General features: G+C 46.8%; 1 protein-coding gene across 2 annotated transcripts in view; it reads left to right on the top strand.

Annotated features, from left to right (window-relative positions):
• Positions 1–13,628: 13,628 nt before the first annotated feature.
• POU2F2 (POU class 2 homeobox 2) overlaps positions 13,629–16,741 on the top strand; it is a 42,683-nt gene continuing 39,570 nt past the window's right edge. Inside the window, exon 1 of one of the 2 annotated variants that reach the window (XM_084815089.1) lies at positions 13,629–13,785. In XM_084815089.1, coding sequence (XP_084671215.1) covers positions 13,758–13,785 — 28 coding nt within the window. In that variant the 5' untranslated portion in view covers positions 13,629–13,757. The remainder of the gene's footprint in view (positions 13,786–16,741) is intronic. The other variant, XM_084815088.1, reaches the window with a different exon arrangement.

The raw sequence follows: 16,741 nt of genomic DNA, 5'->3' as shown, positions 1-16,741 counted from the left end.
TAGGAATTAGGACTTCTAGTACTGCTTTCAGTTCAGCCATTGTATTCACGTGACCTTGGCAGGGTGCCTTCCTCCACCTGTACAGTTCTGGTGGCACTGGTACCTGTCTCTTTGTCAATGGCTACTGGAGGCTAGAGAGAACGGTTTTGGTTATCTCTTGGCTCTTGACTCTGGGTTTTAATTTAATGGGCGGGGGAGGGAAGAAGTCCAGCTGTTCCCCCAGGTTTTGCTGCTGTTATTGCTTTAAAAAAAATTATTATTACTATTATAGCTTTGGCAAGGCATGCTGAGAACTGCGAAATCGTGACAGAAAGAGAGACTAGACAGGGTGGGGATGTCACCTGCCCCCCCATTCCACCCCCCCCCCCAAGTCTGCTGCAACGCAGAAACCAGGGAATGGAATAGGAAAGAAAATGAAATGCGTCTGAAGCGAGGAGAAGGGAGAAATCGTCGGGTGGAAAAGGTGGGGGGGAGGGTGAGAGCCAGCGAGTGAGCGAGAGACCTGGCCCTGCCGTAGCTAGCAGCCCCCCTCCCTCCCCCTGCACGGTATCGATCGGCAGCCGTGGCTTGAAACCATTTTCATTGTCAGGCGCTTGGGCTGACGGATGCCCCCCCCCCCCCAAGCGCAACCACTGGGGGATGGGAAAGGGATGCTGCAGCTTGGGGGCTGGTTCCCCACGCCCCATCATATTAATCCTATTTATCATCTCTGCTTCAGTTTTATCCCTCCAAAATAATATCTCACTGCAGATTCCAGTGTCTCCTATTCCTCTCTCCCTCTTTCTTTCTGCCCACTGTCCCCATCCTTGCTTTTCTCTGTAGTTCATTGAGGAGGACCATTGTTCATTGGAAGGTTCCACCCCCACACACACCTCATGTTTCTCAAATTCCCCTTATATAGAGGGCATACTTCAGATCCCTTAACGTGGATTAGTTACTGTTTAACACATATTAATCATCCTTCCATACTTCCAGCCAGGGCTATTAAAGAGTGGGAAAAAGAATGGGATTTCTTTTTTACCGTTTTTACCGTTGCTTACGGGTCAAATGTGATTCTCATCAGGGATTGTGAAGACGGAATTAGGGTCTGAAAATAATCCCCAATTAATTAAGATTGAGGAAAAGACTGGGAATGTGTGCCTTCTATCCCACTGTATATGGGGTGTGTTGTCCTGTACAAATCACATCCTGGGCGAGAATTATATGTAGTTTGACTGAAGGTTTATTGTGTTAGTCTCCGCATTGTGATTCAGGTGCTGGATCATGCCGTGTTTCCCAAGTTCGGCTTATGGAGGAGTATGAAGCTTTGTGAGTATGAAGCTTTCTAATGCCTTGTGACTTTCCAAGGCATTAGAAAAGGAAGTTTCATGAAAGTACATTTAGGGACATGAGTGTGGAATTGTACACCTTGTACATATAGAGAAGAAGGCCCGTGTTCTATAGCTACTCTCTCACAAAGTGATACATGATGTGGGCCAATACAACCATTTCCAACTAATTTGTGACATGGTTAAGTCTGGACAGGATGAAAAGACGGTGTAATTTTTCTAGTGCAGCTCCTGATACATCTCCCTTCATCCTCAAAAAGGTTCCAGGCATGGCTTGATCCTAGTGAGTTGCAATGTGTGTTGCAAGAATTCCGCAAACTCGCCTGTTGTCATGTAGCAAAATCAACTCTGTTTGGCTTCCCACATCACATATGATGTGGAAAGCAGTTGTGTGAATGCACACTTATGCTTTCAATGTAGGCATATGCATTGTGACATCCACCCATATTCTCATATGTCTACATTCATCAAGGTGTGTACCCACCCATTTTGATACCCACTCCATGAATACATTAAAATAATACATGTACATGAATATATTCTTCATCTCACACTCTTGTGCCTTGTAATTTTTTATGTGTGCATGTGAAGCCTTGCTTTCATTCCCCCCACGCTGCCTGTGTATCTTCAAAACCCACTTTTACACTTGCCTGGTACCAGGCAAACGTTCTCTCACAAGGAGTGTGTGTCTCCCTCTGATTCTCTCTCTTACCCATGCAGACACATGTCAGTTGTGCTTGATGATACTTTAATGACATGACAGAATGCCTAAATATTATCAAAGTGCCCTCATTTGTATAGCCATGAGCACAAAAGACTTGTGCTCATGCATGCACACATTCAATTTACGTGGTCTTTTGTGGTCAATTTTAACCTCCACCTAAATAAAGTTTCACATTCTTTGTAGCACACATTCATATGGGACCTTCCTGTATCCCAAGATCAGCTGGAAACTTCCCCAGTAGTGGATCTACTCAACAGTAAGCACCCCAGGCTGCTGCTTGACAGAGCAGCCTGGAGCATTTACTCACAAATAACACCTGCATTGATTTTTAAACCACAAATATCTAAACTGTAGCACAAGAGCTTGCCAGAACAAGGAGGGATACTTTGCCACTTTTGAAAAAGAGATGTGCCATGCAGGGTTTGTGCAGATGGATGCAGCATTGGTGCACAACAGAAAGGATAGGAGGCAATGCAAGGAGAAAGTGCGACCATGATGCATGAGGGTTTACACAGATTTCTGCTGTGTGGAATTTGCCATGTGCACTGAGCCCATGATTCTTCCCAACTCAATGTGTGGACTACCTGGGTTTCAGCATGTGATCATTGTGGGGATCCTGTGACTGGGGATGGGATGTGCTCAGTGTGGTTCATATCTAGGACTGGGTACAAGGGCTCTGAGTTGGAAGCCCTGCTCTCTAATCACAAATGTTTTGAAGGGGCTGTGGTTTATTTATTGGTGTGGGAAAAGGTACTTTGTGCATGCTCAGAATCAATCTATATTACTGAGCCTAGACATAGAGGGTGCTTCCAGATAAGGTTTTTATCCCACCATCACCCTGTCTCATTCACAGAATTTTACAGGTGGTCCAGATGCCATCATCTTCCACTAGCAACCCTCCCATATTTTCCACCACTTCTTCCATCTTTTTCCTTGCTGCTGAAAATCCATTAAGAAGAAAAGCCAAAATAGCAGCACAATGCTTTCTAATTAGCAGTGCTGAGAGCCATCCATCTGGAAGCACCCTGAAACAAGGGTTCCAAGCTTTGTAACAGTATCAGACTATCACCCACCCCCGTGCACCCCGCCATCGCGGGTGCAAATGTATCCTTAGAATTTGCTTCTCTGTGGAGTCTGCAATGAGTATTTATTCCTATAGTGCTTAAAATAGACAAAGTACTTCACAGAAAGGGAAAAGGAGACAAATGCTTACAGTGTAATTATTGACAAGATACCGAAGGGAAGGGGGCAGGGGAGAAATAGAAATATACAAAACATGTCATTTGTACAAACACTGAAAGTTGATGGCTCCTTCCTTTGCTCTTTTTTAATGTATAAAGATGACACAGAAAAAATATTAAGGCAGAAAGAAAAAAAGAGATAAGGAGTATTTTAAAAGAAGAAAAGAGATGAACCAAAGTAGACAGCAAAGGAAAGAATACCCCAGGCACAGAAGCAAAAGAGGGGAGCATCACAAAACACACCCACCCTCCCTGCGACACCTTTTTTAAAAACCATCCCCACTGCTACTGACTTCTCTGCATACATCATTCCCCTATGTACAGAGAGGCTGGGGTTGGTCAGGATCTGGGTGCTCTGGGAAATCAGGCACTCTAGCACCTTGTAATCCTGAGTGTGTTGAGGAAGCTCAGGTTGTTTGAGTGTGCATACAATGGAGAGGTTTATTTGACTCAGGGCAGGTATGACACAGGTGTAAAAGGCATATACAAGTCAAAATTTAAGGAAAAGAAGTTTTATTTGCTATTGCAATAGGAGACAGAGATGAATGTAAAAGCGCAACTAGTATGTGGACACACGAGTGTGTGTGTGTGTGCACATGTGTGTCGGAAGATGCAAATGAGTGTGAAAAAAGCGAAGGAAGGACAAAAATCCACATGGCCAGAATGAGAATATAAATGCTGAGAGCCATGAATATACGTGCAAACCTGGATAATGTTATCCTTCCAGCTATGCTCATACATCATGCAACACAAACACACACATCACAGTCTCATCCTTGTCTGCTTTATCCCCTGACCACTGGAAATCCTAGTCAGCCCCACCTTGGCACTTCTGAGGTTCCTTTAAGTACTTTCAGGCCTATCTTTGCAGTAATAAAGTCCAGAAACTTGCATTTTTAAAAAGGTGAGCATTAAGATCCTCAGAATGCTCACGACTGAGTACACAGTTTCTGCAGGTATTTGGTGTAGTTGGAGAATAGGGGAATGCAAACTGTCCTCTATAGGGTGCTTGGTCGTGACTAGTTCATACAACCATATCTGGCTTGTTTTTACATGATGACATCCCTTATGCACCACAAGATTGCTTTGGTGTGGCTGTAGATTGAGCAGCCTGCCCAAAGTGGGTGGGACAAGAACATGTCAGTTTGCAATTCGGAGACCTGTTTACACCATTGACCAACTTGGGCATTATGTCGCATAATGTAAATCTGGGTGGATTTCACTGCATATACACAATAAACTGGAAAGGGTCACATTAATTAGTGTGCCCAGTGCAGAGTGGTAGGTGGCAGTATTGCAACTGAAACTCTCCCCATGACCTGAGTTTGATCCCAGCGGAAGCCGGGTCTCGGGTAGCCGGCTCAGGTCGACTCAGCCCTCCATCCTTCCGAGGTCGGTAAAATGAGTACCCAGCTTGCTGGGGGAAAGGTAGTCACGACTGGGGAAGGCAATGGCAAACCACCCCGCTGTAGTCTGCCATTAAAACGCCAGCGTAAGCGGCGTCCCTCTAGGGGTCAGTATTGACCCGGTGCTTGCACAGGAGGAACCTTTCCTTTTTCTTTTTTTTTCCAGGTGTGACTTAGGCAAGTTAATACTCCTGTAGATGTGCTGCAACCTCTCATTTACACATTTACCCACAAATCTGATGCACTTGAATAGATGTGCCTTTGGAATCATCCCTGCTGCTTTCTTTCTGCCAATAGTCCATTTTGTTACTCACTTGCACAGAGTGCATATACAGCAGTATTTATTTATTTATTTATTTATTACATTTCTGTACCGCCCAATAGCTGAAGCTCTCTGGTATGAAAAGCCAGCCTCACAAAGCCTTGAATGAATCCCGAAGGGTACTGAGCATACGCAAATTCCCAGTCTTGTAACATGGAAGCATGGGGTTACGTTTCTCTTCAGATCCCTCCCCAGCCCAAGAGTTTTTCTTCACAGGAACGGATCCCGAAGTAATACCCTCTTAAAGCTCTGTGGTCTATAAAATGGAGGTGATTCTGCCAGTTGTTTTCTCTTCTCCCATGTTGTGATCGTTTCCCCCTTTTGAACTATCCACGTGGCTCTCCTGTCATTTTCCACATCCTCCTCAAAACTCAGTTCCACAGCATCTTCCCTGGACAGTAAAGGCTTCCCCTTTTCTTGCATGTTCTCCTCCTGGTTAAGTCTCTCTTATCCTTATCCTTGCCTCTCTTTCATCAAACCAAGTTCTTTTGCTTCACCTTTCTCTATAAGCCTTCTGGCTTATAACTGCTGTATCATCCTTGTGTCCCGTGCAGCACCTAGCACCTTGGTGGCACCAACCAGCTTGGTGCATTGTGGCTTGACAAAGTGGTGAGTTGACTCCTCTAATGTGGGCTGGTCTCTGCTTTGTGGATATGTCATCATACACAGAAACACTTGGTACTCACAAGGTGCCACTGTTGCCATGTTATGTATTTGTCACTGAAGTATCACACCAGATGCCAGAGACAAACATCACCTTCATGACCTCCTTGTGAGGGCCCAGAGTCATTGGGTTGGTTGCCAGTGAAAACAGAATGTTGGACTAGACTGACCAGGGGTGGGGGCATAGTTCAGTGGCAGACCATGTGCTTTACATGCAGAAGGTCCCAGGTTCGATCCCCAGCATTTCCAGGTAGAGCTAGAAAAACTCTTGCCTGAAACCCTGGAGAGCTGCTTTTGCATTCCTGTGGGAGGATCTGCCATGCTGAGCACATCGCCACTAGGTACCAATGTGGCAAGAATGGCAAGGCCCAAAGAAAAAAAAATCTCTCTATGATGTATGATCCAGGATGACTGCCCTTAATCATGTTGCTCTTAGGTTGAGGTCTTACACAGCCACATTGGTATGGGCACATATTGGGCTGAGCTTGGCAAACGCTAGAGCTAAACCCACATTTCGAGCAGAACATAATATTTTATTTTTATTTATGTAATATATTTCTTAGCTACCTTTCAAGACCATGGTCTTCTTATTGGCTGAAGCCTGGTTTCTGCCCCTGCCAGTGTATTCGCACAAACCAAAAAGTTGCAGAAAAGGACAACCATAATAATCAGGGGGCTAGAACAACTCCCCTACGAGATGAGCATTTGAGGGGTTTTTGTTTAGAAAAAAGGTAAGTGGGGGTGGAGGGGAGGACATGATAAAGGTGTATAACATTATGCACAGTGCAGAGAAAGTGGATAGAGAGAAGGTTTTCTCCCTCTCTTACTATACTAGAACCCAGGGCCATCCAGTGAAGCTGAACTGTTGTAGATTCAGGCAGACAAAAGGAATTACTTCTTTACAAAGCCCCTAGTTAAACTACGGATCCTATGACCTGGTTCAGATGACACAACAGCCCACCATGGATTAGTTAAGCCTTGCACAACCCATAGTCTGTCTCAGGGTTACGCGAGAGTGGTTTAATCCTCAACCTCTGCCACCTGGGTTTGGACAACACAAGCCCTGACAACTCCCAGCTGGGGCTTGCATATTCATAATGGCAGCTGGCACGCTGGTAAGTTAACCTCCGATGGGCTGTGGTGTTGTGTGAACTGGCCCACTGCCACAAGATGTACTGATGGTCAACAACTTAGATGGCTTTAAAAGGGGATTAGACAAATTCGTGGATAAGTCTATTAATGGCTACTAGTCATGATGGCTGTATACTATTTTTAAAAAAATATATTCGTACAGGCATACAACCTCCAGGATCAATGGAAGAATAATTTCTGGGGAACAACAGTGGATGAAGGCTATTGCCCTCATGTTCTTCTTGTGGGCTTCTCATGGGCATCTGGCTGGCCACTATGGGGAACAGTCTGGCCTGGTTCGTACATAACGAGAAGCCATTGTGGGCAAATTTCCCCACAGGGCTTCTTGTGCTGGTGGCTGCCGTTTTGAATATTTGAATGACAACCACAACATTGTAAAGGGGTTGTGTGAACTGGCCTGAAAAAATGTTAAAATAGGTAAAGACACAAATGTCACCTCAATGAAATGGGGCTCCTGCTTAAACTCAACTAGTTGTTTGAATGCCCTTAGGGAGGGGCTGTAGTTCAGCGGTAGAGCACGTGCTTTGCATGCAAAAGGTCCCTGGTTGAATCCCAAGCATCTTTAGGTGGGGCTGAGAAAGACACCGCCCCATCTGAAGCCCTGGAGAGCCTCTACAGTACTGAGGTAGGTAGGTGGGCCAGTGCTTGGGCTCAGTATGTTGCTAACCTGTATTGTGTTCTGCTCAGTGGAATGCTAAAAGCCTTTTGCCATCTGCTAATTTAAATATATATGGACTCAAGAAGCTGCCTTACACTGAGCCATCTTCTTAATTGTCCCTCTAACCCAGTACTGTACAGCTGAGCAGCAGCTTTGTAGGTTTTTAGGTAAAGGGTCTTTGCCAGTACTGCTACCTGGGATCCTTTTCACTAAAGATGCCGGGGATTGAACCTGAGACCTTCTGCATACAAAGCATCTGCAGAGCCTGAACCCAACAAACTGTGGTGAAGTTTAACTATGATTAGTGGAAACATGCTAACTTCAAACCATGGTTTGCAAAGTTGGGTCATTTCAACAAACCATAGTGAAGATTAACCACAGTTTTAGAGTCTGGATGGCATGCTAAACTGCACTTAATCTAAGATGGATGCAGGAACTTCCACACTCCTTGTGATTATCCTGGAGGAGAGGGAAGAACATGCTAGCCTGAGGCTCACTCTGGCTTATTCTTCTCATGCTAGTTTAGCATGACGTCCAAACATAGCCGTTGACTAGAGTTGCCACCAAAATCTCAGCTGAAGCAAATGTCTGTGTTCCTGCAAGATGAAATATCTGAGGGAAGTTGGAAGATTTTGATGAGATGGGTGAAATTTCTCAAGGGACTTTTGCGCATACCGAATTTGTCAGTGGACTTCATCAAAAGTGAAATGTGAAGCTTGGAAATATGGAGGCTTCTCCTCAGGTGAAATGCCTGAGAAATTCTGGGAAAGCTGGAAGTTTCAACTCAGCTACCAAAACTTCTCAAGGAAGTTTTGCACAACTCTGTACCACAGATCTACTCCTACTCCTTACTGTCTAGTCCCGGAATGAGGTTATGGGCCGTGATGTGTACCTGCGAACATTCTCGTGGAAGTAGCCACTTTTCCTTATAGGCAAGGGAAGAACTAGATAGTAGTGAGCAATAGATTCCCTCTCTTCTCCCCCACCCCACCACAGACTTGTCCTGCCTTCTGCCATCATCCCCCCCACAACCTGCCACATTCCCTCTACATTCCCCCCGCCTGCTGCTCCCCTCCCCCGCCCGCCCTGCTCCTTGCTCCCCCGGGAGTGCACTCTAATAATGTATTTGATCGACTGGCGGCCGCGGACAAGCGATTATTGTCTTGTAGGGAGTCAAAAGTATTGATCGGGGGAGAAATATGAGCAGCGCGATGGAGCCGGCGCGTCACATACAATAACCACAGCCCCGGGGGAGCGCCCGCGACACCGGCCGTCTCCTCTCATTACCGCCCGCCTCAGCCAGCCGCGGGAACAGGGAGACAGGGACCGGGCAGGGTGGCTCAGCTCCTGCCCCTTGCTGCTGACCTGCAGGCCCATTGCTATTCGAGCCACAGGTTCCTTGTAGACAGCACCAGGGTGTGCATATGAGTGTGTGGGGGGAGGGAGCATGGCTGGTTCCTTAATGGAGCTCTCCCTGCCACACCACCATAGCTCTGCTTATGTCTTGCAGTTTCAACTTGTAGCTCTCCTGCTGGCCCGAGCCCAAGAGAAAGAGCCTCCAGTATTCAAAAGTGGCCTGGTAGCCGTACCTTCTGACTTGGAAGTCTGGGGACCTAATCCTAGATCTGTGATGGCAAGGTGTGTAGAGATGCACTCTGCACATGCTCAGAGGCACCCAGAGCCATGCCTGCCTAAGCTCAACCTTGGGTTAAAGGAAAGTCAGCCTGGGATTGCATTATCAAACTGGTGCACATCTCACAGCCTTGGCCTGTAACTTTGATACTCAAGCCTACGGCTAACATCCTTCTGGTATCCCATCTCCATGCACTGGCACTCCAGTGCCCAGCAGCTGCTGCTAATCTTATTTCCACTCCGCAGCTAAGGATGCAACAAGCCTGAGCTGCACATCTGCTGCAAAGCCTAATTTTAAAATTAATTCTGGAACTGTCTCTCCCAGAATTAGACTCTGCCTCCAATGCTTGGTTCTCTCAAAGTAGCATCAGAGAACTGGGTTGCTTATGCTGCAACCCTAAGCATCCTGACTAAGAAACAAGTCCCATTAAACTCAGTAGGACTTTCTTCCAGATAAACATGTTTAGGACTGTGCTGCTCAAATCTAACCTTGTTTCTTAAAAGTTACCCTGCTTTCTCAAAATCAGGCTGGCACTGGCTTCATTTCTCAGGGTTAAGCTGATCAGGAACTATGTAGCACTTTTAAATGTACGAAACTGTTTTGCGGCTTTTTGTGTGCGCGCGCATGTGTGTGTGTGTTCAGTGTTCACAAAAACTCTGTGAGGTAGGGTACTGCTATTCCCATTCTACAGATAAGGGACTGAGGCTGAATCACTTGCTTGAGGCTACAAAATGAATCACTTGCTTTAACCCGTCTCCCAACTGCAACCCCCAAGCTGCTGGGCCCCACTAACTGAATATATACACATATGAAGCTGAAGGAGTCCCATCTAGCCCAGCATTGCCCACTGTGGCTGGCAGCGGCTCTCAAAGTACCCAAGAGAGACCTTTCCCAGCCTTGTAACCCTGAGATCATTTAACTGGAGATGTTGGGCATTGGACCTGAGATCTTCTGCTTGCAGACCATGTATTTTGCATTCCATTAAGTTACGTTCTACTAGCTTTGGTAAGGTGCCAATAGTGTGCATGCGAGTGTGTGTGTGGTTCCTACCCCCCTTTTCTTGCTTTCCTACCCATAACCCTCACCAATTCCAGTCCCAGGACTCTGTAAACTTACACAAGTAGTCATATGTGTGTGTTTGTAACTCCCCTGGATCCTGTGAATCTGGTCCAGGGGAATCGGGGTTGCATGAATAGGAGTGTGCATGACTGGAGGTGTGCATGATTTTCTGAACGACCTAAGTTTTTTTTTAATTGAGAAGAAAGGTGTGCAAGGTGGGTTGTAAGTTACTGTGTATCTTGGTAAATTTTTATTCTGAACATTTGTTATAGACATGGATTGCAGATGTGCCTGCAAGGGCATGTATGGTGGTGTTCTTTCCCTCTCCACACTTACTGTGTGTGTATGATTGCTTCTTCACATATTTTAGGGCCAACAACTAGCGGCCCCTGGGTGAAATCTGGCCTTCCAGTTGCCGACCCCAGGGACAAAAGTGGGGTGTGGATAGGTAGAATATGTGACTGTGAGTCTGGCCTTTGCCCTCCAGCACCCATCCCACGGTGGCCCTCTGGCAGCCCTGGTTGCTGGCCTTGGCGATATATACTACTTGGCTGTTCCCATAAGGGCTTGTTGCATTACGTGGGTCCATCTTTAATGTGTTCAGCCACAAAACCCTCTGACTGTGTATTCCTGGCTCCCCGATATAAATGCGTGATACTGTGAGTAGTAGTATTTAGTGGATGTACAGATGCCTGCGTGTGTGTGTGTGTGACGCGGGTGAATGTGATGGGCATTGAGTGTGAGAGTCTTCTGGTGCAACTGTGTTGTCGCTAGACTGTAGTGGCCACATTGCCACAGGTGAGTGTGAGAATTAGTGGCCCTCTGCTTCCCTCCAGTGGTGAGTAGACAAAAATGCAGACTAACATCCAGCAGCTGTCTGGGTGCTTCCAGAAAAAGCTTTGGAAGCACCCAGCAACAGGAAATCACCCTGCCTCCTCGTGGAATTTTACAGGTGGTCCAGACAACATCCTTTTCCACTGGTAGCCCTTCACAGTGTCTTCTTTTGTCTCTTTTCTTATTTCAGAAAATCCATTAAGGAGGGAATGACAAAATAGCTGTGTGACGTCTTTTGTTTGATAGTGGAGGTTGATTGGTAGTGGAGGTAGAATCTCCGTCTGGAAGCACCTACTATCTTCTTGCAGGCTTTAAAGATTCGGGGCTTATGAGGGCTTAGCCCCAGAATCTGTTTTGGATGCTTTAGGTCAGCCATACAGTTCATGAAGTAATAAAAAAAAAGTGTATCTGAGCATGAGTAGAGAGCCTTTCTCTCACCAACAGTTAGCCACAGCCAGGCCTCTAATACCTGGTATTTGAGGAAGGCTGCCAGGGTTCACTGCTCTGTAACCACCCTAGCTGTACAGACACAAAGTTGATGCATATCTCTTCAGGGGTAACTAATCCAGGTTAAGTATGTGCCTCTCAGTCCTAACAGAATTGGTTCCATCTTGGCTCATCCACAGTGAACTGTGTGGCTCCCCTGGAATGAAGATATTCTGTTCAATTAAGAAAACCATCACTAGGAAGTTTCTTCTAAGAAGTGGGGTGAGATTAGGGTTGCGAGGTCTAGACCGTGCAGAACCTTAGGCTCACTATCCAGATCTGGCCCTCTTGGGTTCCCTAGATGGCCACGCACCCTTTCCATGGCTTTACCCAATTTCTCCCAAACATTTGGTGGTTTTCCAGCTTTTTCACAGGTTTTCCCCACTCTAAAAGGTTGAAATGCCTCTCCTAAGGCTCAGTTACTGGCAGGAAGAGCTTTAAGCTAAAATATGTCGGTATTTCAGCCCCCCCACTTTGCATTTGGCCCTGCCCTGTTTTGCATTTGACCCCACCCACCATTGGGATGTGGCCCCTGAGAGCTTCTGTAAAATTGAATTCAGCCCTTAGGCTGAAAGAGGTTCTGCATCTCTGGTCTAGACCCTGAGAAGTTACCTGTGCCTTTTCTCTGTACCCCTATACAAAGAGGTATTGCTGTAAAGAGCCTAATTATGCCTCCAGATGGACAGCTCTTAGCACTAATCAAAAGACATTCTGCAGCTATTCTGTCTTTCCCTCCTTAACAGATTTTTTTGGCTGCTTCCAGATGAGGCTTTATTGTGCAGTAGACCTTCCTCATTCACGGAATTTTACTTGTGTGTGTCCAGATGACATCGTCTTCCATTTGTCACCCTCCTGTGTTTTCCCACTGCTTCTTCCATCTTTTTTCTTATCCCCAAAATGTGTTAAAGAGGAAAAAACGGAACAGCTGCACAGCACCTTGTGATTGGTCGTGCTAGGAATTGGCCATCTGGAAGCATCCTTTGTGGAAAGAAAAAAGATGGAAGAAGCAGTGGGAAAAAACAGGAGGGTTACAAGAGGAAGACGATGACTTTATGGACCTCCTGTAAAGTCCATGAATGAGGCAAGGCAATTGCACAATAAAAGCCTCATCTGGAACCACCCAAGGTGGGTCTTGCCTTACCATCTGGAGTCCCTAGGTAGCCACCACGGACAGCACTTTTCTTGCAACAACCAAGGGGTTGCTATTTCCCTTTCCCACATTCGAACATGTGCTTCTGCAGCTCAGGAACAACATGCAATGAGAGATGGAGGATGTCATGCTAAATTGAGGATCTTGTACCTCTGGCCTGGTGGCAAAATCTGGCCCTCCTGGGCTGCCAATTCAGCCTTCTAGGGTACCCCAGAGGGCCATGCCCCTTTCCCTGGCTGAGCAACAGTCCATGCCCATAAGGACTACAGCTCACTGAGAGGTGTGGAGGGGACAGGACAGCCTGGACTTGCCTGCAGGGATTGGTTGACTGGTGAAGCTGGAAAGGGTGGCAGAGTTGTCTGATGAGGCTCTATGGAGCCTGACAAGCTGATTAAGGTGTAGGCAGTATCATGAAGTGAAGCACTCCACACTGGAATTCCAGAATACAGTGTGTGTGTTTTCAGGAGTGGAATAAATGTTGCTGTTTTGTACGCCACTTTGGGAGCATTTACTCTGAAAAGCGACTTATAAATAGTTTAGATAGATAGGTAGATAGATAGGTAGATCTTTCAGCTAGCATGCCAGAAAGGCTACAACGGGTACCAATCGTATTTAAATGCTTTGTGGAAAATGCAAGAGAAAGTTTATCTGTGCTCACACCCAGTTATGCGACACACAGCACATGTATATGTGGTGGGTGCATTTTGTACAAACCCCTCATGCCACATCTAGGTAGGGTGCCCAGGCGTGCGTGAGTCAGGGCCCTTGGCCCAGCAGATATAAGGGTGGGCCCCCTGTGGGTGCGAGGGTAATTTCAGATAACAGCCCTGTACAGCCACATGTGTTTGTTGTGTGCCAGTCCTTGCAGTGTTCTTCACTCCCCCACACACGCCCTGTCATGGCTTCTTCCTCCCAGCTGCTTCCTGTCTCATTCAGTGTTCTTGCTTCTCAAGAGCCAGGGGACTCCCCCCAACCTGCCCCAGCTCAGAGGCCCTTCCTTGTCCCGCCACCCGCTCTTCCCCTCTCTGGAACAGGCACTGTCTGTCGGTGGCAGGCAGGCCTGTCCAATGTCCTCTCTCCTTCTTCAGAAGAACCGTAGCCATGGTGAACTCGGGCCTGTGGGCAACAGGTAAGTGACAGTGGGTGTGCTGGCCCAGGGCCATGATTTGGGCACTCTTTGCTTTCCTTCCTTCTGCTGCTTTCTTTCCAGCTCTCTCTCCTGTACACATTGCCATTTTCATCTGGGAGATTCCCTTCCTGCCAGAGCAACCCTAACAGTAGGTTGTTGGATCCGTCTTAGGCTGGAGACAGACAGTTACATTGTATGCTAGAGGCACTGCTGACCATGGTGCCCACACTCATCCCACTGTTATTTCTGTTTTGAAGGTCTTGGTGGTGTATCACAAACTGCAGAGCCCATTTGACATGAGGCAGGTGTAGAACAGCAAGGCATACACCAAAAGCAGTCATACCTGTGTTGCACCCCACCTTCAGCATTTCTAAAAACTATGTCTCCAGCCCTGCCTGTCTTGTGCGGTGTTCAGTGCAATGGGGAATGGAGAGGATAGGGGTGGAGGAAGGAAATTCCAGTAGGTGTGAGGTCAGAGTGAAGGATGGGATGGGGGATGAGCAGCAGACACCTGGTGGCACCTGCGGATCATTTCATTTATTACATTTCTATACCACCCGACAACCAAAGTGCTCTGGGCGGTTTACAAAGATTAGAGTGCTTTGAGAGGTATGGAGAGGAAGGGACACCTTGGCTTTTCTCTTAGCAGGTCTCCTGTGCGAAAGAGCAGCTTGCCGGGCAGAAATTCAACAGGAAAGTTTTTTCCAGCATAGAAATATTCGGGGGTGGGGAAACACCCAATGAATTTCTGCATGTCACTTAGCTGTTCAAGTCACAGGAGCCCTGTGAGAAAAAAGGTGGTAACCTAACTAGGAATGCTGGCTAAGGTTACCAGCTTTTCAGCTAGCTGCTATAGCTGTGCTATAGCAGCAGCTTCACATGTGAATGATCTTTACCTCCCTGCTGTGAAAAGTTTCACGTAATGATTTTTGTAGATCAAGGTGCTTTTAAAGGCATAGGAGCAGGCCACACTCTGGTCACTTAGCAGCCCTAGTCGGTTGCGAGCATTGCATCAAGTTCATTTGGGTGCTTTGAGATGAGGCTTTGGTCACGTAATCACCTTTCCCCATTCACAGAATTTTACCGAGAACCCAGATGTCATTGTCTTCAATTGGTAATCCCCACTCCCACGTTTTCCTATCACATCTTCTATCTTGCACCAAAAAAATCCGTTAAGGAAGAAAAGACAGAATAGTCCTCCAACTGGAAGCACCCTTCCTGTCCTCTGGGGTGGCCGAATGCAAAGGAAGACAGGGCTGTTCTACTTTTGATAGTTGTTTGGAAGAGAGTATTTTGGCCTGCACAGTTTGGCATGCAAGAGTGAAAAAAATGCTGTGAAACTATTAAAAGATATAGGAGCCCTGCCATCCTTTGCATCTGGCCACACTAGCTGTTTGATCCCAACTTTCACCTACCCAGGATGCCATTAAGAGCAAAAGGAGGACAACAAGAGCTGATTGCTGTGGGTAGGAGGAGCGCTGCCCGGAGCAGCCAAATGGTTTCTGGGCTTCTGTTTTTAGCTGGGGTTTCAGTAAATTGGAGGCTGTTTTTAAAACATCTAAAAATGTGAAAGGGAAGCGGGAAGCAGAAGTGAAAGCTGGCAAAGGGTGGCTAGCAGTTTGGAGGGCGGGGGGAGACGCTGGGAAACCAGCCTCTTGGGCCCTGCTATAATAGTTGCCAGCTCCCCCTGAGAGAGATTTCCTGAACCTCAGCAAAAGAAAATGCCACCAGGCGTGGTTTTTCCAACCTGTGAAGTTCCGCCATGAGCAAAGCCACACTTTGCGAAAGTCTACTCAACCCTGAATGCCCAGGAGCCTTCTCGGGGTCTGGACTTGGCAACTCGGCCCTGCTCCTCTGCCTTTATTACAGCCACCTGAGACTCAGACATTCAGCTGGTGAAGCTTTTCCTGGTGTGGAGAGAAATGATGGGAAAGACTTTACTTCCTACCTTCCTGTATGCTTTGTTGTTCAGTCATTAAGTCGAGTCTGACTCTTTGTGACCCCACGGACCATAGTACGCCAGGCCTTCCTGTCCTCTGCTCTCTCCCGGAGTGTGCTCAAGTTCATGCTTACTTTGATTCATTGATCTTACATTCCAGGTTCCTAAATAATATTGTCCTTTACAGCATCGGATTTTCTTTTCACCACCAGACACATCCACAGCTGAGTGTCCTTTCGGCTTTGGCCCAGCCGCTTCACTCTTTCTGGCGCTACTTGGAAATTCCCTCTGCTCTTCCCCAGTAGTATATTGGACACCTTCCGACCTGAGGGGCTCATCTTCCAGCGTCATCTCTTTTAGCCTTGTGATACGTTCCATGGGGTTTTCTTGGCAAGAATACTGGAGTGGGTTGCCATTTCCTTCTCCAGTGGACCACATTTTGTCAGAACTCTCCACCATGACCTGTCCGTCTTGGGTGGTCCTGCATGGCATAGCTTATGGCTTCACTGAGTTACGCAAGCCCCTTCACCACAACAAGGCAGTGATCCATGAAGGGGTCCTGTATGCTAGGCTGCTGTTAAAGGCAGAGGAGCAGGGCCAAGAACAAAAGTGGCAGCCTTAGTTTGTTAAAGCTGTAGTCTTGAACTTGTTCAGACTCAGGACCCACTTTTAGTTGTGAATGACAACACGAGACCTACTCTTTCATTTTCTACCATCTGTACATTTTTCTTCCCCCTGTTTAGCTGTTTTTCTCCTTCTCTCTCTGTCTCTGTTCCCCTATCACTTTATGCTAGTTCCCATTTCTCTCTGTCTGCATGTTTTTCTTTCCCTGGCTCTCCTCCTAGAAAAAACTTTAGAAACAGAAAAAGTGGCAGTGACAGTGGTCTCACCACCTTTACGTCAGGTTGCAGCCTACTTGTGAGTCCCAATCCTTTATTTATTTAAGATATTTTTAAGCTATATTTACAGCCAAGCCCTCACAAGGTGGTTCCCAACATATAAAAATACAATCAACAC

Source organism: Heloderma suspectum, chromosome 10 (assembly GCF_057233095.1).
Source record: "Heloderma suspectum isolate Gila_16-S chromosome 10, 16-S_ref, whole genome shotgun sequence".
Classification (NCBI taxonomy): domain Eukaryota; kingdom Metazoa; phylum Chordata; class Lepidosauria; order Squamata; family Helodermatidae; genus Heloderma; species Heloderma suspectum.
This window is presented reverse-complemented; position numbering and strand designations above follow the sequence as displayed.